The sequence below is a fragment of the Medicago sativa genome, chromosome 6 (genome assembly GCF_051527215.1).
Source record: "Medicago sativa cultivar Bolivia chromosome 6, Bolivia_mono, whole genome shotgun sequence".
NCBI lineage: Eukaryota > Viridiplantae > Streptophyta > Magnoliopsida > Fabales > Fabaceae > Medicago > Medicago sativa.
In genome coordinates, this window is record NC_140754.1 from 66174723 (window position 1) to 66200581 (window position 25859).

General features: G+C 31.9%; 1 protein-coding gene and 2 long non-coding RNA genes across 3 annotated transcripts in view; 2 read left to right on the top strand and 1 right to left on the bottom strand.

The window, feature by feature from the left end:
• The first annotated feature begins 2918 nt into the window (after window positions 1-2918).
• On the top strand, window positions 2919-3761 carry LOC146916426 (uncharacterized). Its single transcript, XM_085721635.1, has one exon. The coding sequence runs from the start codon at window positions 2919-2921 to the stop codon at window positions 3759-3761; it is 843 nt and encodes a 280-aa protein (XP_085577761.1).
• Window positions 3762-8497: 4736 nt separating this feature from the next.
• On the bottom strand, window positions 8498-11945 carry LOC146916427 (uncharacterized). Its single transcript, XR_015013823.1, has 5 exons — window positions 11843-11945; window positions 9342-9402; window positions 8935-9049; window positions 8774-8838; window positions 8498-8607 (listed from the first exon to the last, which is right to left on the bottom strand). It is a non-coding gene; the product is annotated as an uncharacterized LOC146916427 (long non-coding RNA).
• A 5458-nt stretch (window positions 11946-17403) lies between these two features.
• LOC146916428 (uncharacterized) overlaps window positions 17404-25859 on the top strand; it is an 84036-nt gene continuing 75580 nt past the window's right edge. The window contains exons 1-2 of the long non-coding RNA XR_015015054.1: window positions 17404-17526; window positions 17617-17712. This is a non-coding gene — a long non-coding RNA (uncharacterized LOC146916428). The remainder of the gene's footprint in view (window positions 17527-17616; window positions 17713-25859) is intronic.

A 25859-nucleotide genomic window follows, 5' to 3' on the forward strand; every position in this document is an offset into this window, starting at 1 on the left:
AAGGTTGTAAGATAAAAATATCTATACACCTGTATTTATTTTTTTAGTGTCAATAAACCTTCAACTTTTTTTAAATAACCAGTTCTAATTTTAATATTATTTTTCCAATTATAAACAAAACATTTTAAACTAAAATTAAGTGTACTTAAATGAAAAAATTATAAGTGCATTGTATCAATATTACAGTTTTTTAATCAATTAAATATTTTTTTATTATTTAACCGTATTTTAATAAACCCGTGCAACGCACGGGTTGAATTCCTAGTGTATAATAAAAGGAGCACGAGCCAAAACATAGTACATGTGCCTGTGAATCCTTAAATTACCTTATCTACTTTATTCCGAAAGAAAAAAAACGACATTTTTAGTGTCTCAGAAACATTATTATTACTCTTTTTGGGAAAATACTTGGGTGACATTAAGTCACCATGACATTAAATCTGGGTCACACAAAGGTGTTGTGTCGTGTGGTCCAGATGTGTTGTATGTGTTGTGTGGCCCAGATGTTGTATAACAATGTGTGTTGTGTGGCCTAGATTTAATATCACGATGACATAATGTCATCCAAGTGCTTTCCCTCTTTTTGAGCCTTCTCTGCTGTGGTGTCCCTCCAAACAATTCACTTTTCTCTCCTGTCTCTTTCCAAATCAGTTTCCCTGTCCCATACAAAATTCATAACCAAAATATCTAGAATTTTTTTTTTTGCAGGCCCTAGTTACCAAAAAAAATGTCCAATGTGCCCTAGTTTGAAAAAAAATGTCAAATATGCCATACTTTGCCATTTTCCCTTACATAGCTCCATCTGAGATGGCACCATGTATCCTTTAGGATAGCTCCATCTCAGATGGAGCCATCCTACCTCCTTTTTTTTTCGATTTTAAATTTTTTTTGGCTTAATATTTAATATCTCCTTTAGGGTAGCTTCATCTCAGTTGGCACCATCCTACTAGCTTCTTTTAATTCTTTTTGTTTAATTATTTTGCTGAAAATTTATTAAATTAATTTATTAAATAGAAATAATATAAAATAACTTACTAATATAGATTGATACATTAAAAAATAAATAAAACAACATAATTATATAAAATGATATTTAAATAAAATATTACAATGAAAGGTATTTAAATATAAATATTACATTATTTTCTAGTTTTTCTAACTACTTTATGTCCGGCCGTACCACATGTTTTAGGTATTGGCACACGAGAGGACTTTCGTTGTTGAATTATTGGTTCCTCGTCTTCTTCGTCCCCATCTTCTTCTTCTTCATTGTAACTCTCACTTTGACTTTGGGTTGGTTCGGGTGGTGGTAACGCGGAAGAACTTGTTTGACCTGGGCCACTCATTAACATGGCCGACATTGATGTGTCAACCCAAAAATTATTCATTGAGTTATCATCACAAACATTTTGTGGGTCGTCGTCACACCCACTTCACAAAAATTGAATTGTTTCGTTTGTGAAACCAAAATCAGTTAAGTTGATTGGAGAATTAATAGGGACATTGGAGGTTTGTGATTGTGTTGGTGGTGGTGGGAGATTTTGAAGATGTGAGGGTGGGAAGTTTTTGAACTCACCGTATTGAAGAGTTGTTGGATTTGGACCTTGATATTGGGGTGGGATGTATTGAAAATTTTGGGCAAAGGTAGTTTGGTGATAGTCATATGTGATTGATGGAGTGCTAAAGCTAGGTCGATAAGGTGGGGGGGTAAGGTTATTTTGGAATGTTGTTTGTGTTGGGAAGGTTTGGAGTTGTGTTGAGTGGTTATGGTGGATTGGTGGTTGTGGTGTGATTGGGTGGTTTAGTTGTTCAGTAGGGTTGTTCATTAGTCCTTTCTCCGAAAGAAATAAAACATCCTTATAGACACGTCGAAACTGTAGGTTGCCATGGTGATTTGGTTGAAGCTCAAAGGGAAAAGTGGACTCTCCTAACACATGATTTGTTTTCATACCCCAATGGTCTAACACTTCTTGAAGGAATTCCCGCCAAGGATAATTGTCGGCGACCTTTAAGGTTTTAAGATGAAATTTCTCAATGTCAGGGTTTGGTTCTGGTGGTGTGTCTTGTGGGATTCCAAATTGTAGCTTCACTCTATTTGTTTGGTGCATCTCTACTACATGGAAGCATATCAAATAGGTGTTCGCCGACCATATTGTTTTATCCCCTTTAACATTATGTTGAAATTCACGATAAGGCCTCCAAATGAACTGAAACATAATATGTTTGTTAGTGTAGGAAAAAAATTTACAAGTGAGTTCAAAATACAAATGGTTTATTTATATTACATTATGAGATTGCATGTGGTCAATCTTGTTTCGATAATCTTGGATATCATGGGAAGGGCATTGTGTGTAGTCCATTCGAGGTTGCAACCACCTACCAAAATAAATCCAAAATTAATAAAATAATAAATATTTGTAAACATTCAAACTAAAAATAGTTGTAAACATACTTATTTGCAAATGGGTAAGTTGTTGGTATGCTTGATGTTAGAGAGATGTTTGTGATCCGAGACCATGCCCACACTTGTAGAAGTCTGGCACACCCGCCCATTGAATATTTCCCCGTTATTGATGCGTCACACATGCTTCGATAAAGGGTTGCCAAACATGCCGAACCCCAACTATAATTTTTAATTGAGTCAAAATCTTCCAATAACCTCAAATATCTCAAGTGTATTTTGTTGGAGCGTGTATCAGGCAAGATTTGGCATCCGAGTAAATAAAGTATCAGGCAAGATCCGCAAAATGGTTGGCAAGGGACATTCCACGTGTACTGTCTTCAACACATTGCACAAAACTTTACGAGAGCGATCAAGGATAGGGAGCTTACGAAAAAGCTTTTTAATATGGGTAACAATCTCATTTCTCATTCATATTACTATAATTGCCGCATAATATTTTCCAAATATATCTGACATGAATTTTCCTTATGCAGGATATGCAATGAACATTCCATCATTCAACTATTACCGCAGAGTAATTCGAGAGGAAAGCCAGCAAGCTGCAAATTGGGTTGACGATCTACCAAAAGAGAAGTGGGCTCAAGCGTATGATGCAGGTCGAAGATGGGGCCACATGACATCAAACCTTGTTGAGTCAATGAACAATATATATAAGGGTATTCGCAACATGCCAATTTCAGCTATGGTCAAAGCAACCTACTATAGGACAGCGGCGCTGTTTGCATTAAGAGGACATGAAGCAGGAGCAACAATAGGTTCTGGTGCGCAGTTTGCAGAAAAGTGCATGGATTTGATTAAGGAAGAGGTGAGTAAGTCAACCACTCACGAAGTCACCCATTTTGATCGAATGGGATACACCTTCTCTGTTCGTGAAACTATCGATCATAAGGAAGGAATGGCAAAGGGAGAATACAAGGTCGACCTACAAGCAAGGTGGTGTGACTGTGGAAAATTCCAAGCTCTACATATGCCATGTTCACATGTCATAGCTGCATGTTCGAGCTTCAGTCATGACTATTCTTCCTATATAGATCCAGTTTTCCGAAATGAGAGAGTATACGCTGTTTACAACAGAAGTTTCAACCCTGTTCACTACCAGAGTTATTGGCCCCCGTATGTGGGATTTGTACTTTGCCCGAATTTGTCTACGCGAAGACCGAAAAAGGGTCGTCCAAATACCATTCGCATTAGGACCGAAATGGATGAAGTTGAAAAGGTTCCAAGAAAATGTAAATTGTGTCGAGGCGAGGGTCATTATCGCACAAATTGCCCTAATTTTAATCTTGCACGTCAGTAGTACTTTTCATTGTAATATTTATCATTTTATATAATTATGTTGTTTTAAATTTTTTTTAATGTATCAATCTATATTATTAAGTTATTTTATATTATTTCTATTTAATAAATAATTTAATAAATTTTCAGCAAAAAAATTAAACAAAAAGAATTAAAAGAAGCTAGTAGGATGGTGGCAACTGAGATGGAGCTACCCTAAAGGAGATATTAAATAATAAGCCAAAAAAAATTTGAAATCGAAAAAAAAAAGGAGGTAGGATGGCTCCATCTGAGATGGAGCTATTCTAAAGGATACATGGTGCCATCTCAGATGGAGCTATGTAAGGGAAAATGGCAAAGTAGGGCATATTGGACATTTTTTTTCAAACTAGGGCACATTGTATATTTTTTTTGGTAACTAGGGCCTGCAAAAAAAAAAAATTCAAATATCTATCTCACACAAAACAAACACACTCACACACTCACTGTCACCTTTTTCCTTCAATCACAACCATGTTTTCCCCATGAGTAATGATATTTTGACATCTATTTGATGACAACTTTGTTGATAACCTTGTTTTTCTCATTTCTTATTGGTCAAAAACAATGGAGAGAGAAAAAGGAAGAGAGAGGATAACAACATCATGTGAGTATGAGAGAGAAAGTTGTCCAAAAGTTGTCAAAAAGTGGTTGTCAAAATATCATTTCTCTTTCCCTATATAGTATACATGTAACACGTGGATGCAAGAGAAAACTCAAGTGTCCTTGTACAGACTCCATTTATAGGATAATATTCCATTTATAGGATAATATTCCAAATACAAATAAAGTGAAACATTTTTATTAACAAGAATTTGATCTCAAAAAACATTATCCAAACTGCGAAAAGACGGGCACGTGAGAGTCCGTCGTTCCGCTTTTTTCTATTGCGTTAACCAGGGATGGAACCTAGACATTCGATATTGGTGTGGTTAAAATATCAAAGAAACTATATAAATTAACAAAGCGAATTAGTTACACATGAAGCACAATAGCAAAAATGGTTTGGATGTGTTACCAATGTGTCACAGATTCGATTCCCTACAACCATTTTTATGTTAATAATTGGGTAATAATCTGGTGTGGCTACAACCACACTATGCCTTATGGTGGGCCCGCCCCTAACTCTTACACCTAATGTTTTAAGATCCCATTTGATGATTAGGATAAAGAGATATGATATGGTTAAATTTTTCATTTGATGCAACAAAAGATATGGTAACTTAAACCATTCATTAATCATATTCTGACTTGCTATGTAATTTTTATGTTTGATTACATTAATGTAAAAGTGATTCTTACAAATGCATGTTGTTAGGATACTTTTGCTCAAAATTGATTTTAATTACATATTTAGTGAAATGGGTACACATATCTTTTTAAAATTAGATTGCATTAGCTATATAATTATTTAAATATATGTTGCATTATTAATTTAATTATTTATAGATTAGTAAAAATTTAAAATAAAATGCATATTGTTTTAAAAAAAATTTGTATTGATATAATTAGTTAAATTTAAGTAGGAAATATTAGATTAATTAACATATTTGAACTTTTTTTAATAAAAAAATCCATTTAAAAAAATAAATATTAAATTTTAATTTTTTTTTTACCTAATCAAATTTTGTTAAGACAATGTGTCGGGTGTCTATAATAAGAAAATGAATGGCCTTTTATATCACAGTTGTTCTTTTTCTAACCTTAAGACACTTTTGCAACTATGAAATCAGAGCATCCTAGCAATATATTGGTCTACAAATTTCATGTGGAAAGGGGGCAAAATTGATATTGAGACAAATTCGTAGAATTGTAGTTTCTATCCTAATAAATTTTGGAGGAAGAGTTATGACAAAACCAAATATGAAGATATTGTGTGTTTTTGAGGGAGGGGACTTATTCTTTCCTTGTGACCTCAATTCTAGGATGATCATTTTTTTATTACATGGGAAATTTTGTCATGTAATTATGGTATATACTATCACATTTGTTATAATATGAGCACAAACACATGATATGATAAGTGTTTATCTTGTATATATCTTATCATGCCTTTATCCAGATCCATATTCTATATTATCTCTGTCATATCCTGGCTATCGAACAAGTCATAAGATTTTGGATGGAGATGTGGTGTCTCCCTCTCTTGGTGGTTGTGGAGAATTTGGACTGTAGTTTCTCCCACGTCCCCCTGACTCCCACAATAAGTGGTATCGAAGCCTTTGGAAAGACTTTGTAGGGGGACATGATTGGATCCTCTAACGGATCATATTATAGGAGGTGGGAACTCACACTTGAGGGAACTATTGTTGAGTTTTTTGTGTGTGTGTGTGTGTGTGTGTGATTAAGTCTCATATCGACTATGAATGTTGGAAATATATTGGTATTAGCAGCTTCAGTATCGTGGGTTATAAAAAGTATGTTTTGGGAAACGTTATGGCTTACTGCAATGTAAAACTTTTGACTACAGTGAATCTTGACATAGAGAAATTTTATGGAGAATCAATTTTTGGCTTGTGGAATATACAAGTCAATGATTTCATGATACAGTTAGGATTACACAAGGCACGTAAAGGAAATATTTCCAACATGGAAAACAAGAAGTGCGAAGTACTATATTTGAGAGCTTTTAGTACAATCCAAATGTCTTTGGATAATAACATTCTTCCAAATGTTCTTATAGTATGACATCATCCAAGGATCTTCCAGAGAACTTCAAGGGATATGTCAAACAAAGAGTATCTCAATTCATTTGTGTTGATGGAGAAGTTTCATAGCTTACTCATGGATGAAAGTGTGAAAGTATACGATCGTATAAGCTTTCTTAATGGTGTTTTCAGTCAATTAGAAACTATTGGAAACAAATCAAATATATAACAAACTAAATCCAAACTTTTCCCAAAAAACAAATCCAAACTTTTTCCAAAAAACAAATCCAATGTAAAAAAACAATTCATATATATAACAAACTAAATCTAAACTTTTCCAAAAAAAACAAATCCAAACTTTTTCCAAAAAACAAATCTAAACTAAAAAAACAAATCAAAATTTCCAGATCCCACTAAATCCTACTTTTCCATAAATAAATCATATCTTCACAAAAAAAAAAAAAATTGGCTTCAAGTTCTCTCCCACAGTTTTTTCACGTTCGTACTTTTAAAAGATTAAATTTAATTAGATTGATGATCTTAATTAACGTAAGACAATGTATGATCACTTAAGTTTACATTTATTGTATTATAGCTATTTTTTAAGAATTTGTTCTATAAATAAAATTAGTAGTAGAAGCTAGACTATATGGAAATGATCTGTTTTTTTTTTTGAAAGAATATGGAAATGATTTGTTGAAATCCAACTTGAAGCATATCATTTAAATGGGAAACCGAATAAGCTATCTTGTAGGGATGGTTAACTATGGTTGTTATAGTATAAAATTAAAATTAAAATTAAAATTAATATCAAAGGAACCGTGTGTTAGTTACCTATTAATGTGTAGTTTGGATTTATACAAAGCACACTCTCAGAAACAAAACAAAAGGATGCTAATTAGAGGCCACACGTAGAAAAAATAAGGGAAACTATAGGCGAATACCACTAGGTCGGTGACGAGAGAAGTATTGGTTGGTTTCAATTCAGTCTAGATTTAATAGGTGAGTAATCACACCCTTTAACCCTTTCATGATATATTGATTTTGAAAAGAATTACAATTTATTTGAACTAGACTTTTCACCCGTGCTACCGCACGGGTCATATATAGTAAGAACCATGAACTACTTGATCTATATAAGACAGAAATTGTATTATAAAGGACGTTGACCTAACAAAATATCATCTCGAATCATGTTGACACGGTTTAATAAAATAAAATGAATATGTAAATGTTAATAAGGTGTTTGAAAACAGCAAACATAGACAATCACCAAAATGAGCACATACCAATGCATCAACAATGGCATTACATATATAACCCAAAAAGACTGGGACTCCTTGTTGTTGTAACAATGTTAGGCCTGATTGGTCTAAGTGTATGATGGCATTAGTTGTAGTAGCCATAAGCAGAATGAGAAAGAGCATACATTAAGTCTTGAACAATGTAACAACGCATATTATGAAAGGATTACAAACAAAGAACAGCTCCAGATGACGAACAAGCTGAAAAGGAATAAAAAAGTCAGAAAGTTTGTCAGGGGTGAGTGTGGATTTTAGCAGACATGACTTGAATTAAAATTGGTGGAAACTTAAATATGAATAGGATAGCTGAACATACCAATGGTGACAATTCTTCTTTAGATTGACAACAGAACAATGCAGCCATGATTGCTCCTCCGTTGTAAAAATGGTGAAAAAACTGCCAAAAAAATTGGATGATACTGAAAATACTCTGAAAAAACATAAAGTGGCAATAATTCAGTTACAGTTCATCGGCCTCAATCAGTAACAGTGAATATTATTACAAAACTTACCATTCTTCAAGAAAAAGATGATATCTCATCTGAAAATTGTATTTCAACTCATGTTTAAGGTGTACACCAGAGTTTTGTGAAGCAATGCCATAAATCAAAAACCTGCGTATTAATATACACACTTAGTATATGATAAACAAACTAAATTGACAACATATAGTTATTCATACAGGAAAAATGCGTTATGGAAATATCATCTGTAATTGATTCCATCGTCAAGCTACTATCAGGTATTGAATATCACACATTGCGAAGTACCTCCTTATATTTTCAAAGCCATTAAACATATATCAATTTAATAAGCTGTGGGATTTGTCTTGTAACAACAGTGGCATGAAAGTCCTGTCAATTAGTTTCCAATTCATCTGCAATACAACAACAGCCAAAGGGAAATCCAATTAGAGGCAATGGCATCTACAACAACACACCTAATTAACCATTAACATTAACATGCTTGAATATGCAATCTGTCCTAAAAAAACAATAAGTAATATGCCATTCAATATCTACCATTGGACTTAGATAAGGTACCTTAGATATTTGATTCTGAATGACGCACAAACAACCAAGAACTTCTGGTACATACTGAACTTGACCTGGAAAAACACATCAGCTACTAAAATTATAATTTGCAGCCTTGGAGAAAAACAATAACAATGTCAAATTCTGTTTATTATTGGTTCAGCAATTACCTATTTTATTGACAAAGTAGCATAGCAGTCAGACAGCAGGACTCATCACAAATTGCGGAAGACTTCTTTATAAACAACATTTGATGTAGAGTATTCATACAATTGCCATCTTCATCTGTCAATAGAATTTTCATGGCAAAAGATATCTATCATTAGTGATTCTTAGACATAAATAAGTAAGAACCCCTTACATTTCCATTGTATAGATATAAGAAAATGAATAACATATATCACGTTCAAATTATAATTTTAGCAAAAGATAATTAAAATATAAGCTCTTGAAACTTATCCTGTAATGTTCCAGGGCAAAATTTTGATATTCTGGGCAATACATCCACATCAAAATCAGAATAAATTCTCAACTTTCAATAGCACAATCTATTCCCATCATCAAAATAGAATCATACCTGTCTTAAGTGGCAAGATCATCCATCCATAAAAGAGTACTGTCTCATGAACACTGGACACCTATGCAAATATGTGGGACATAAGCATCACAAAAAGGATACATGAAAATCAATTTGTGTCTTGATGATCAGCTGAGAAACCAAGATTAGAACCGTAGTTTCAAGAAACTCTAACTAATGCATCAACTAAATAATTCTTACATCTTTCAATAAATACTCTAGTGTTAGGTATTAAAGAGACCATATCAGTACAATCAAGATAATTTACAGTAAACTATATTCCAACCGAGCTAATGTTAATAAATATAGAACTATGTTCATCAAATAAATTACTTTCAACTAATTAATAAATGGGTTAATATGTGTTTACCCCCCCTGTAATTTGGGCGAGTTCCGGTTTTCCCCCCTGTAATAAATTTTGTTAAAATTCAGCCCCTGTAATTTGAAGATTCCGTCGAAAACCCCCCTGGTCAAACCTGGCACACGCCAGGTGCTGATGTGGCGTGCCACGTCACCTTTTTCTGATGACGTGGCACGTTGACTGTATAATTATTTTATTTTTTATTTTTTTATATTGTACACGTGGCATTTTTTATTTTTTTCATTAAAAAATAATTTTTTTAATTAAAAAGTAAAAAATTTAAATTTTTTTTTAAAAAAAACGAAAAAAATTCTTAAAAAATAAAAAAATGAAAAAAAATTCTGAAAAAAATAAAAAAAATACCGAAAAATTAATAAAAATGAATACAAAAATCTGGTAAATTTTAAAATTAAAAAATAAAATCTGGAAAAATTAAAAAAAAATGAAAACATTCGGGAAAAAAATAATAAATTTCGAAAAATTCATATATCCAGATTTTTTTCAATACCGGAAAAATGAAAAAAATTCTTTTTTTTACGGAAAGTACTTGTCTTTCAACCGTATAACATGATTTATATACCGGAGTCAATCAATATACATTGTATCCTGTTATTAGGACATGATTTTTATAAATATGATTAATCTTGAAAATTTTGAAAATGATCAATCTTGAAATTTTTGAAAAAAGATTAATTAGCTCTTTGGGACTGGTTGTTTCTTTTCAAAAATGTTCTCAATTTTCAATACAAATAAAACATGTAACACATCGTAAATATTAAAAAAAATTCCAGATTGTTTTTATTTTTCGAAAAAGAAGTTTTTCAAATTTTCTCAACAAAAAAAAATCTTGAAAATATTTTTATTTTTAAAAATCTGTGTACAAATTTATTTAAAAATTTAGGAAAATTCAGATTTTTTTTTTTAATTTTTTTTACGATGTGTTACAAATTTGAGAATATTTTCTAATATTTAAAAATTGAGGATAAAAACAATCTGGAAATTATTTGTATTGAAAATTGAGGACATTTTTGAAAAGTACTTTCTAAAAAAAAAGAATTTTTTTCATTTTTCCGGTATTGAAAAAAATATGGAAATATGAATTTTTCGAAATTTATTAATTTTTTCCCTAATGTTTTCATTTTTTTTTAATTTTTCCAGATTTTATTTTTTATTTTTAAAATTTACCAGATTTTTGTATTCATTTTTATTAATTTTTTCGGTATTTTTTTATTTTTTCAGAATTTTTTTCATTTTTTAAGAATTTTTTTCGTTTTTTAAAAAAAAAATTAATTTTTTTTTTAAAAAATAATTTTTTTTTAATTAAAAAAATTATTTTTTAATAAAAAAATAAAAATGCCACGTGTACAATATAAAAAATAAAAAATAAAATAATTATACAGTCAACGTGCCACATCATCAGAAAAAGGTGACGTGGCACGCCACATCAGCACCTGGCGTGTGCCAGGTTTGACCAGGGGGTTTTCGACGGAATCTTCAAATTACAGGGGCTGAATTTTAACAAAATTTATTACAGGGGGGAAAACCGGAACTCGCCCAAATTACAGGGGGGTAAACACATATTAACCCTTAATAAATTTGTGTAAGCCATCCCGATTTCTTGTCATCACCGTCAGCATATACCACAAAAAAATAGTTGTATCCTACATTGGTAGTAGTAGTATAAAGCAAGAGCAAAGAAAAAAATAGTTGTATCCTACATTGGTAGTAGTATAAAGCAAAAGCAAAAGCAAAGCAAAATGGGTTTTGCCAATGAAGTAATATTACAAAGGTCTACTCAGCCAACAAACTGAAAACCATACAGATTTCTGCTGAAGCATAAAATACTTGTTGAAGAAAAAGAAACAGATAAGGGGAGATCACAAAAAGAAAAAAAATAAGAAAAAACACTCTCATTAAGAACTCTAGAAACAATTGATAAAACTGGATGCCTGAACTTCTTTTTAGAAATTGTTTCACTCAATGGTTCCTCATAAAACAGGGTATTTTGATCCAACTCTATCAACTTTCAAGTTAATTTCAAGGTTCCTTTAATTTATAGAATCAATATAGTTACAATTAATATTGAGAAGGTATCAAACCATTGCAAGAAGGAAGAAAAAAAAAAGGACAGAAACTATACCAATTTAAGCTCTTAACATTGTTTACTTAACATGTAACATCATCATGTGGTGCGCTCCTCAACTCCTCCTTTAATAGCCTTCAAATTTGATTACATTCCTTCATAAAGAACAACTGAAATAAACAATTTGAATATAGTAAACATGCTTAAAAGTTAAGAGGGAAAGAATAGCAATGTTATCTACTTTAGTCATTTTTGCAAATAAAAAGTCATGACCAATAACATCAACTTATATAATATAACAGGAACAAATATGTAGACAAAATTACACTAAAAAGCCTAGTGATGAAGTGACATCTGAGTCAATTAAATTACACTAAAAAAAATTCACATAAACTCTAACTAATGCATCAACTAAATAATTCTTACAGCTTTCAATAATAAATAGTCTAGTGTTAGGTATCAAAGAGACCATATCAGTACAATCAAGATAATTTACAGCAAACTATATTCCAACCGAGCTAATGTTAATAAATATAGAACTGTGTTCATCAAATAATTAATAAATTTGTGTAAGCCATCCCGATTTCTTGTCATCACCGTCAGCATATACCACAAAAAAATAGTTGTATCCTACATGGTAGTAGTAGTATAAAGCAAGAGCAAAGAAAAAAAATAGTTGTATCCTACATTGGTAGTAGTATAAAGCAAAAGCAAAGCAAAATGGGCTTTGCCAATGAAGTAATATTACAAAGGTCTACTCAGCCAACAAACTGAAAACCATACAGATTTCTGCTGAAGCATAAAATACTCGTTGAAGAAAAAGAAACAGATAAGGGGAGATCACAAAAAGAAAAAAAATAAGAAAAAAAACTCACATTAAGAACTCTAGAAACAATTGATAAAATTGGATGCCTGAACTTCTTTTTAGAAATTGTTTCACTCAATGCATTAAGAACTCTTGCGCCGCACGGGTCTTATGAGCTGGAATAACTATTTAATTATTTAATTTCAACTCATATAAACAATTGTTTGAAACAATATTTAAGAACCAAAAATGATAAGCGTAAGATAAAATTAAAGTTTATGGAAAGTGAAAAAGTTGGGATAAGAAGTGGGCGGCGGTTTTAGAGGTTTGCTGATAAGGTGTAATTAATGAAAGATTAGTGTCGTGAATATATATTTTAAAAGTTAATTTAACCAAAACTTGCGTGGCATAATGATAGAAACTGTGGAGAATGACCATGTCTAGTTGGGTTCAACTAAAATTACAGTTATGATAAATATGAAACAGTAAGATAATAAAATGTAGTTCATTAGTTTCACTAAATAATCTCTAATATTCAGATAAAGTCAATAAAGCTTTTAAAACCAAAAAAATAGAAACTAATATCTCAAAGAAGTATATAAAAAAAAATGCAAAGATACAATGTAAGATGGTGGCTCAATGTAATTCACAAAGCATAAGATAGAAAGAGTTTGGAATTAATAGCAAATATAGAGAAGAGTAATAATCACATAATAAAAAAAATTCAAATTGATAATTATAAAATTTGGATGAGTGGACAAGTTTTTTTTCAAGTTTATCACTCATCATCTCAGTTCAGTTTATTAAAGCAATCAAATCCTCTCAAGAAGAGAATGACAGGGCAAGAAGGGGAACAAAAACAGGCCCTGAAAACCTGAACACAGCAGGGAAAAAAGCTAAGAAAAAGCAAGGACACCAAGGTGCACAGGCGCTCCAAATGGTATCCTCCCCAACCAAAGCACAGGAAACAACTGCTGCACAACCGAAGGCATACAACAGCAGCAACTAACTGCTACAGAAGCCCCCGGAAAAGAAAAAAAACCCGAACCAAAGTCCCTACTTCAAACATACCTTTTAAAGAACGCTAATTTTTGTTTTACTTAGAAAACTGCTAAATTACAATTACAAATTCATCTTCATAGATCTAACAAATACTCCTGTCCGTTTTTACTATCCTAATTAATATGATCTCCCAAAAAATAAGAACTTATTTCACCATTCTTCATGGTTGGAGAGTATTAGGCAGTATAAATACTTATTGATTCCAACATTCATGCAATATAAGAGTGAAGTAAAAACCATAGTATATTAGTCCTACAAAAGATATGAATGCAGGTTATGGAAAAAAAATTCATGGAAGATAATGGGATAAGCAAACCAAAGGAATTCAAGACTAAACCAACAAACTACATTTCTTCAACAAAAAAAACCAACAAACTACACAATTTTAACAACAAATCACTGAATAAATTAAAAACAAAATCAATAGGAAAGATGGTTACAAATAAGTTAGTCGGACTTTGATATGAAAATTCCTAAATTGACAAACAAACTAAACATCAACAATCATCATTTCCTTGATTTGTAAAAGAAAATTGAAAATGAAAGTGTAAGTTCGTCGCAAGTTATGGTCACTGCGGCAAGTCTTATATCTATAACACCTTTCAAATAAACCTCATTCTTAAGAGATCTACTAATATGGGTTTTGCGCAAACTTTTCTTGAAGGGCTTGAAGTAATTAGAATACAAATTAGAACAGCTAAAGGATAATAGTGAAAAATTAGAACAGAATTTTATGAGTAAAATAAACTCTCAAAATGGACAAAAACTATTTCAAAAGAGAAAGATCACACAGTAAAGGACAAAACCTCAGAAAGAACAGAAGTACATTGGACATAAACTATAATTTCCTCACCACCAACTATTGCAAAAGAGAAAAATAAATTGAAACATTTTCTGTAGCAACCTTACCACAACTATTGTCGTCATTTTCTCAATTTAGAATTATGGTTACCGGTTATGCTTACAAATATGCAGATTGATGTATGAGGATCACATATAGTCGATAGTTCGATTATGATTATGACATCAAGTTCATTTTATTTGTGGCAGCAAGCAATACATGTCAATATTTTATCACTTCCAAAATTGAAAGATTACTCTTAAAAATTTGTCTTCTACTTTTGAAAGTATAATTAGCACTTTGTTTTTAGAATTTGTTAAGTTAATTTTGAGCTTGAGTCAACTATGGGATCCTGCTTATTTTCTCATTTTGATGCTTGATATCATGGTAATCATCCATTTTCTGCATTTTTGGCTGCAAATATGTTTTCACAAACTTTGTTGTTTCCAACAATGCCTAACAATCCTCTAATAATATTAGAGGTTCATAATTACGTGTAGTAATTTGCACATAGGAGTACAATATGATTTTTAAGAGCCTCAAATACTTTTGTTGTAATCATAATTCTGAAACATTACCTTTACAACAATAACATCAATTCAACACCGCTTGTAAAGCACTCACAACCATTCATATCTAAAGCAATGAAGAAGTAGGTTAGGGACATAAATTAGAAAAATAAATATGGGAGAAGCATAACATAACATTCATATTAGAAAAATAATACTTTTTGATGATACAAATATTCAAAGTCAGTCGTTTGTACTAAAAATTTTCCCCTTTTGGAAAAATAATACTTGTATCATTGCATTAACTAACTATAAAGATACAATTTAGAGACATTCCCAGTAAAGGCATGTTGATTATTTTGTGAATAAAACAACAACACATAGTTAGAGGAAAATGTGAAGGAAGAAGTATTCTTACCATAAAATAGAAAAATCTCCTTCTTGTGCATGTAGAAAGCTCCTTTCCTCTCCATTAATGAATATAATTAGAAATCTGAAATTGTGACACGAAAAAGATTGGTAAAGAAAAATTGAAATTAGGGTTTGAAAGAAAAAAAATACAAAAACAAAAGGTAACCAAATATAAACAAATGAAGTATATCACAAACCTTATGCTAATTCACTATTGCAGCCGCAAACCCAAAAATCTATCTACAAAACACAATTTCATTCATCAGACAAAAACAATAGAAGCAAAAACAGCATAAAAGTAAGTATATAAAAAAGGAAATCGAAGAAGAAGGAGTGAAGAAGAAAAGTCACCGTTTTAGAGAATGTTATTTGTGGTTTTCGGGTCCTATTGATATTCCTTGCATTAAGAACTCTTGTTTTTGCCAGGGTTCTTGGTGTTAGCGGCGGAAGGAATCGGAACGGCGGCGATTGAATCGGAAACCATGGCTGAACAGTTGGGATTTGATTTTTGGGTTCTTGGTGTTAGCGGCGGAAGGAATCGGAACGGCGGCGATTGAATCGGAAACCAGTTGGGATTTGATTTTTGGAAGAGATTCGCAAAAACCCTAATTTGTGAAGACGATAGAAAATTCAGAGAGATAGAAAAGTTAGAATTTGAAGAAAGCAAGAAGCTTAGTAGAATTGTGCGGATCTTTTTCTTTTTGTTTTCATAATTAACGATTTAGTTAGGGTAAAACAGTAATTGTAGCTATTAGGGTTTAGGAAAAATTAGGGCTTCAAAATTGGCATGGGTTAACTTTTATATATAGATTATTTATTTGATGAAAACCTAACTATGTGAAATTAGGAATTTTATGAATTTCAATTATTTAGTTCATGAGTTACTGATTTATATGTTTCTACCTGCTGATAGAGATTGGGATTTTCTGATAAATACATATATGAAGTATGTTAGACTACATGGGATGCTTTGATCCATAGACTAGAATTGGATTAGGCAGAAGGAAGCTACAATACACACACACACATATATATATATATATATATATATATATATATATATATATATATATATATATATATATATATATATATATATATATATATATATATATATATATATATATATATATATATATGGGATCCCTCTCTGTTATCTTCTATAGGCGCTTTGCAATTTTGCAGAAAACTTGGTCACAATCGTTTCCTTTCTTCTTCTGTGATCATATAATTTTTCTTGCTTCGAGTTCTAAAAGTGCCCATCTGAGATCTTTCATTTACTTTAGATTTCGATGCCATCAAATTGTGGTTCGTTTACACTTTAATGAATGATATAGAATTAGACAATCAAGTGATTCTAAAGTTTTGGCAAATTCAATTACATCAATTTTAGTAATCATCACCACGTAACAAAAGTATTTTTACTATTTAATTTTTGTTTCAAAAATTTGGAATCTGCACTTTGATAATTTAGGTTTGGCAAACAGCAAAAGAATCGATGAGAATAAAAAAGAAAAGAAGGTTAGATTTACAATGTCCCTCACTTAATTTGAGAGATGAGAACCGTTGGATTAATTTAATTTGATGGCTGAGATTTGGTGCAAGTCATTAGACTTACACCTGGTGTCAACGGATCATATATATATATATATATATATATATATATATATATATATATATATATATATATATATATATATATATATATATACTCCCTCCGTCTCACAATTATTGTCTCTTTAACATTTTTTCTTTTTCTCAAAATAATTGTCACTTTATAATACCAATACAGCATTTATTACTTTTTTCCATTATTATACCCTTATTTATTGAATTTCATCCAACTTAACTACTCCACTAACTACAATTAATAAGGATGTTTTAGTAAATGTTCCTAATTTTACCATTGAAATCAACACAATTAATCACTTCCTTAATAACCGTGCACAAACCTTAAACGACTAATATTGTGAGACGGAGGGAGTATATGATTAGTTGTATGTAATCTAAGTTTACATTTATATTTTGTAGAGTTCTACAAGTATTTCGCTTTGCAAGGGACGCTCAAGTATCAAAGAATAAATTTAACAACATATCATGGGTCCAAGTACAGGTTTAGTAATATAACATAACAACCTTAAAAAATTAGTGTATGAATAATATAAATAATTTGATTGATACAAACTTATTTTATTTTTTGTAGTGTCCTCGCCAAGAAAATGGTATAGATTGCGGGTACTTTGTCATGAGGTTTATGAAAGAGATTCTCATTTCAAAACTAAATGAGATTCCAAAGCTGGTATGTTATTTTTATACTAAAGTATAATATTTGTATATAATTAAGTTTATTAAGTAACATGGTTATTTTTTGTTATAATATATGCAGTACATTGATGACTTCAAGTGTGTGACATACATAAAAGATAAACTAAGAGAAATCCAAGAAGAATGATGTCATTTCATGCTCAACCTAAAAGTTATATGATATTTTTATGATAAGGTGGGTTTCATGTTTCTCAATATATTTGCTAGAAGTGGTAGTTGTTTTAATTTATAATCTTGCTTTAATTTTTACTCATGATCAGTAGTACTTTGAATTTATCTTTAATATAATATAGTATTATTGCATAATGGTGTTTTCTGGTATATATTCAGGCGGAGGATTCAAGTGGAGGAGAGTGAACGAAATTTGGAAATGAATGATGATTTGCCTGCTTGTTTTGGATAAAAATGCTGAGAAGATCAAGAAGATAGATGAAGACTGCATGATACCATAGAAGATTTTGATGTTATATGTTAACTAATTAGTTGTAACTCCTAGAGATATCTATGTTACCACATTATAGGCTATACATTTCTGACTTTTATGCTATACATACATACATACATTTTTTATGATATGGTTAAGTTTTATTTGATAAATAATAGTCCCAATTATAATGTGCCAAAATTATATATATTTCCCTTTAAATTTCTGACTTTATATATATTATACTTTAAATTGATAAAAAAAACGCTATCTGCAAAGGAAAAAAAATTGACAAAAAAAAATAAATAAATGCTTCTCCTAGCGCTTTTTTTCCTTTATAAAGCATTATCTAAACATAATGTTACATAGCGCTTTTAAAATAAAAACGCTGTCTTTAAACCTGACTTAGATGGCGTTTTTTTAAAAGCGCTATCTAAGGAGACCCTTTGCTAGCGCTTTTTGACATAAAGCGCTATATAAACCATGCTTTAGCTAGCGCTTTATACATAAAAAAAAGCGCTATATTACTTTTACCAGCGCCATTTACAGTAGCGCTTCAAAAGCGCTATCTAAAGCAAAAAAAAAAGCGCTATATAAGCTCATTTTTGTAGTAGTGATTTTTTGAGTGCTATGAGGTTTAACACGGAGATGGGAAATCAATTTTTGAGTGGTGGAAAATACATGTCAATAATATGATGATACAATTGGGATTACACAAGGTACTGAATAGAAATATTTCCAATATGGACAACAAGAAGTGTGAAGAACTAGTTTTGAGAACTTCGAGTATGATCCACATGTCTTTGGCTACGAACATTCTTACGAATGTTCTTAGTAGGTCGCCATCCAAAGAGCTTCGAGAGAAACGTGAAGGGATATGTCAAACAAAGAGTATCCCAAATCATTTGTGTTGATGGAGAAGTTTCATAACTTACTCATGAATAAAAATATGAAAGTATATGATCATATAAGTATTCTTAATGGTAACTTAAGGAAAGTTAGATACATGCCATATAACAGCACAAGTTTTTTTTTTTTTTTTTGGTACAAAACAACACAAGTTTTAACACCGATAAAAAAAACAAGACAACATGTCAAGAACACACGTTTCATTTTTTGAGGTAAAAAATGACACACGTCATTACCTTAATTACGTGTGTATAAATGTAGCACGAGCCAAAAAATAGTATATATGCCTATGAATCCTCAAATTAACTTATCTAGTGTCGTAGAAAGGTTATTACTCTTTTTAGTGTACCTCTACAAACAATTCACTTTTTCTCTCCTGTCTCTATCCAAATCAGTTTCCCTGTCTCTTACAAAATTCATAACCAAAATATCTATCTAAAATATCTATCTCACACAAAACACACCCACTGTCAACACACTCACTGTCACCTTTTTCCTTCAATCACAGCCATGTTTTCCCTATATAGTATACATGTAACATGTGGATGTAAGATAGAGAAGAACTCAAGTGTCCTTGTACAGTCTTTCAAAAAAAAAAAAAAGTGTCCTTGTACACACTCCATTTATAGGATAATATTCCATTTATAGGATAATATTCCAAATACAAATAAAGGGAAACAAATTATTGATCTCTAAAAACACGTGGCAGTAAGATGAGAACCATTGTCCTTATACTCCACGTGTTTCATACAAGTAATTAATAAATTTACCTGGTTAACTCAATTTCTTGTACAATTACCTGGTTAACTCAATTTCTTGTACAAATACATTTTAATTTGTACAAGTAGTTTTCATTCAAGAAAAATGAAAACTACCTGGTTAACTCAATTGAAACAAGTAATTAATAATTATAGAAAAAAATAAGGATATTTGTACAATTATTTTGAGACAAATTTTGAAACAATTTTTTTTCTCTTTTCTTTTTTATCAAAAACAAAAAAAAAAGGATGGAGTAAAAACACTAGAAGAGTATGAGAAATAAAATTATTTAAATATGGGGTAAAAATATCATTTTTTTTATAGAATAAAATTATTTTTACTCCATCAAAAATGTAAACACATGATCCTATAAGATTATTTTTAATCCATCAAAAATATCATTGGAGTGAGCTAGCTACTTCTTTTAGTATCTAGGATCTACGGTCCTATAAGAGAATTCAACACATGATCCACTTCAAAACTAGGAGTGTGAGTGGATACATTGATGTAAAAGTGATTCTTACAAATTCTTATTTTGATACTTTTTATGTTAGAATACATTAATGTGAAAGTGATTCTTACAAATTTTCATGTTGTTTGAATACTTTTTTGCTCATAACTATTTAAAATTAAATTTCATAACTATTTAAATATATGTTGCATGATTAATGTAGTTATTTATAGATTTGTAATTAATTTAAAATAAAATGCATATTGCATTAGAATTTTTTGTATTGATATAATTAGTTAAATTTAATTAAGAAATATTATATTGATTAACATATTGTCCTTGTGAGCTTAGCTCAGTCGGTATGGACAATGCATAAAATATGTAAGGTCCTGGGTTCGAACCCCGGCCACCACAAAAAAAAAATATTATTAGCATATTCCGGGGTTCGAACCCCGGCCACCACTAAAAAAAATATTGATTAGCATATTAGTTCAAACATTTTTTTTTAATAAAAACATTCGGTCAAAATATGAGTAAAATAACTATTAAATTTTAATTCTTGTCAAAAAAAAAAACTAATAAATTTTAATTTTTTTACCTAATCAAATTTTGTTAAGAAAATGGGCCGGTCTTGTATAATAAGAAAATGAATGGGCTTTTATATCATAGTTCCTTTAATAATAGAAAATTGATGTTCTCTCAACTAATTTTGCTCATTCTCACACCAAACTTTCAAAAACATCTTCAGCGTAAGTTTACTCACGCTCAGTAGAACCAACGTGACTTAACTCACATTGAAAGCCAGCGTGAGTTAACTCACGTTGCGATCCATTCCTGTTTTTAGGCCAAAACCAGCAGCTCCACACTTCTTTCCCTCTTCACCTCCAAAACACCTAAAAGTTTGATTCTTTTGTGAAAAGCTTTAGCTTAAATCATTGGAAAACGTCAGGAAACAGGTTTCAATGCTCATCAAACGTAAAAAAACCAGGTAATGCATCATCTAACCTATTTACATTTTGCTGGTTTTCTACTATGTTCGTCATTTTGGAGCTCTAGAGGTAGTGTGAGTTTACTCACCCCGAGGTGCCAACGTGAGTTAACTTACACTACAGGTCCAGCGTGACTTAACTTGAGTGGGGGTCAGTGTTTGAATTTTGGCGTAATTTATTTTTTCCTTAGGCTTGTTATATAATTTGTTTATAATTTTTTTTCATGGTTATTTTTTATTCAATAGATATAGTCATGGTTGAAAATGTGGGGATGATGGTGTTGAGCCGATACCGACCATCATTGAAGCTTCTGTTGATGTCAAACCTTTCATTGAAGCTTCGGTTTATGTCAAACCTTCCACTGAAGAGAAACCTACCGGTGTTTCTAAGCTTCGTGATAATGAAGTAAACACCCCGTCATTTTTTTCACAAACGATACATGGCGAGAGCAAGATAATTTGCTTGGTTGGGTTCGTCGACAAACGACAAAGACGGTATTTACTATATCTATTGATAAATCCAATATAAAAAATCCAATGTTGAAGTTGCAATATGAAAGGAGTGGTGTATACAAACCACCAAAGACAAAGAAGAAATTGAAGTTTGAAGGCACGTACTCAAGGAAATGTGATTTTCCGTTTAGGATGCTTGGTTACCATGAGAATTAGACAAATGAATGGTGGTTGACCATTCTTAATGGTGTTCACAACTAGGAGTTGGAGCCAACGTTAGACAGTCACCTTCTTGCGGGTAGACTAATAGAGAAGGAGAAGAAAAAAGTTGCTGACATGACAAAGAGCTTGGCGTTGCCTAGGAATATTCTCACGGATTTGAAGGGTAAAACAAAGAAAGTGTGACGAATATAAGACAAGTGTAAAATGCATGTGCTAGATGGCGAAAGTCTACTAGAGGTGATTAGACGGAGATGAAATACTTGGTTGCAGAGTTGGAGAAGCATAAATATGTCTATTTCACAAGCGCTAAAGAGCTAAATGCATCATGGACTACAGACTCAAACTGAAGCCGAAAGATGTAAAAGTTGACGGGAAAGAAGTGAAGGAGGCGAAGGCGAGTTACATAATTAAGAACATCGTCAGAGCTTAGGATGATGTGGTTGAATCTCATACGACAGATTCATATGCAAGTGCGCTAATGCAATTTCGAAATGCATGCAAATAAATTCCAATGTTCCTTGAATATGTTGAAACCATAATATTAAACAGCGTTAAGGAAAAATCTGTGAAGGCATGGACAGAAGATGTCTTGTATTTAGGCTGCAGAACCATAAACATTGTTGAATCGGCTCATGGAAAGTTGACAAAATATTTTAGTAACAGTATGGGAGATTTGGCAACATGTTGGGATGTAATAGACAAAATGTTGGTTATCTAGCTGTATAAGATACAAATAAGTTTTGGGAGGAGCCATAGAGTCTTGGAACACAGATACAACGGCACTTTTTTGTACTTTGAGTTGTCGGGTGTTGCTTCTAGAGCCGCATTACGTTTTATCTTTGAGGAAGAAATTAAGACATTGTACGGGTCTCCTTTTGCATGTATTCTTGCAATGAAGATAAAAAAAATAATTGCATATTCTCTTGGATGACATAGATCCTCATTGGCTAAGGTTATGTGTATGTGAAGAAGAAGTTGATGATGATTTTTCTGTGATGGAGGAGAAGAATGATATTCAAGAACGTCTCTAAAAAGTCCATTACAAAATGAAACTTCACATAAAAGAGGTGATGTGTGTTATACCCTAATTTTGGACCTAAAAATACTTGTTCAATTCTTCCTTTCTTGCATTTCAAGCCATTTGATATATCTCTGATCAATTGCATCTCTCTCTGCATTTTATTTCAATATTGTTTGCAAAATTCACATAGAAGGGTATTTTAGTCATTTCCTGCATTCAACTCATTTTAAGCCTTGAAAAATTGTTTGAGTCTTTTAAATTGGTTTGCATAAGTCCTTGTTTCAATCTCATGTCAAAATTCATTTCAAATATATCAGTTGAGTCATTTTTTAGTCAGTTTAGCCCCTAGGGGCATTTTAGTTATTTCCTGCGTTAAAATTTCTCTCAGTCTTTCAAAATTTTGTTTGAGTCCTTTCAAGTAGTTTGAATAAGTCTCTGTTTCATTCTATGTCAAAATCCATTTTAAAAATTACATTTGAAGTCATTTTGAGTCAGTTTTGCCCCTAGGGGCATTTTAGTCTTTTCACGTGTTAAAACCCTGTTTAAATTCTAAAAATTGTCTCTGAGTCTTTTAATTCGCTTGTATGAATTCTTGCTTTAATCCCCTGTTAAAAATCGTTTTAAAATTGCATTTGAGTCGTTTTGAGTCATTTTAGTCCCTAGGGGCGTTTTGGTCATTTCACATAATATTTCTGATTCGTTTTAATCTGCTTTGTTGTTTTTAATCGTCTCGCTTTACGTTAATTTCCAATTTACTTTTTCAATTCAATTTTCGTTTTAATTTTTCATTTTAGTCCTCGCACTTTTATTATTTACATTTTAATCCCTTTTTAAGATTGTTAGAGTCCAAGTGCCATGTGTCCAAATGCTATTGGTCCTTAAGAGTTTGTTACAAGTCTAGTGCCACATGTCTCATTCCAATTGGCCCAAAGCTTACCACATCACCTATAAATTCAACTCACCTCACAATTTCTCATTCAACCATTAATTATTTGTACACATCCACAAAAATCACAAAACCTTTTCTCTCAATTTTTCCCTCCCATTTTCTCACCTCTAACTAACTTCCTCCACCACTTCCTTCACCCTAACTAACTTTCCATCACCACATCCTCCACCATAACAAACTCCCTCAACCTTCAACCACCACAAATCTTCATCTACAACCACCTTCCACCATAGCCAAAAAGCTCCAAAAAACTCCATAACCAAACCTTCGACATCCACCTTCATCTTCAACCTTCGACTTCACTATCATTAACCTTCACCAATCCTCAAATTCTCATCCAAATTCTGAAATGCATCAATATCCTAAATCGAATTAATCCAATTCCTAACCAAACCCTCATCCAAACCGAATTTGGCAACGGTCTCAACGACGAGTGAAACAAACCGAATTCCAAGCAAAGAAGTCACAACTGAATGGATTCTTGAATGCGAAAAGGAGGAAGAACAGCAACACAGAAACCTCTTTGAAGCCGCCGCCGGACTGATTCACGAGCAACAACAACTTCAAACCGTCAAATCTTCCACAACTCCAAAACCGTCAATATCTTTCGAATTTGCAGCGATATTCAAGCATCGAAAGGAAGAGGGAACGGAATCGCAACTGTGATGAAGAAAAGGATCAGAATCATACATCAAATCACAATCCATTCACCGACAATCATTTACCACGCGGATTTGATCCTCTGTTCGAGTCACGTTTCAACGTTCCAGCTTTCACCATCTCAAATTCAATGGATACTGCAAGAAGTCTGAAAGCCAAGGCAAATACCTGCAAACAACAAGGAAGGAGCTGCACTCTTGATTCACGGCTTCATGTTCTTCAACAACTCGAAGACGGTGAAATTCGTTGCGTTCGTTCACCTCCGATCCAAATAGAGGTAAGGGTTTTACGAATCATAAATTGAGATTCCTGCTTGCAAATGGTTATCACGATTTCTGCGATTGTTACCATGTAAAAAACGATCTTGCTAGTGTAGATTTCAAGGTTTGACAATTTTTCCTCTTAATCTTGTTCGTGAAAGCTCTTCAGCATGTTTGTGCTTGTATCCTTTGGAATCCGAACTCAAATATGAACATAGGAGAAGTAGGAAATAAGAAGAAGATTATGTGTTGTTGTTAAGAACATGAGTGAAGAAATAAGAGAGGGACTGTGGTGTTGTTGGGAACGGTTGAGAGAAGGAGAAGAAGAAGTAGGTGGTTCTTTGACCCATGATCCATTCTTGACCCATAAACCCATGGGTATAACCGACCTGCTCCCCATTCCTTAGGCCCATATATTTTCCTTTTGTGTTGTTTCTTTGCAGTTTTACTATTTGCACGCCCCTGTAGTGCTTCTGCACCCCTCTGTTTGCCAAAAACCCTCTAAAAAATTCCCAAAAAAAAATTGTTAAAGCTTTTCTTGTTATTTCTAGTTGTTCTTGAATACAATTACATGTTAGAATTTACTTCAAGGCGTATGTGTTTGTGTTTTGCGAGCTTGTGCATATTTTGTTAAGTTTTTTGTGAATTTGTGACGTGATCGTGAACTTGGATTTTAGTGCATAAATGTGGCTTCGAATCTGAAATTTTTAGAGTGAATATGACTCTTAGATATGATGTATACTTGCTGTTTCCAAGTTAGTCTTTGCGAATCTTGTGTTTGTGAAATAATGTGAAGTATCTTGTGAAATAAAGTGCATGAAGAACTTGAAAATTCCATGATCTTTGGTATAGTTAATGACCTTAATCCTCATATTTTTTTTCTTTGAACTAAGTCACTCAAAACCTCTCTAATATCATGAGGATTTAGGCCTTTAACCTTGCTTTAGAATTGTGTTAAAATGTCAAAGTTTCTTTTATCACTTTTGGTTAATTTGGCTTGTTACTTCACTTTCAAGTTACATTTA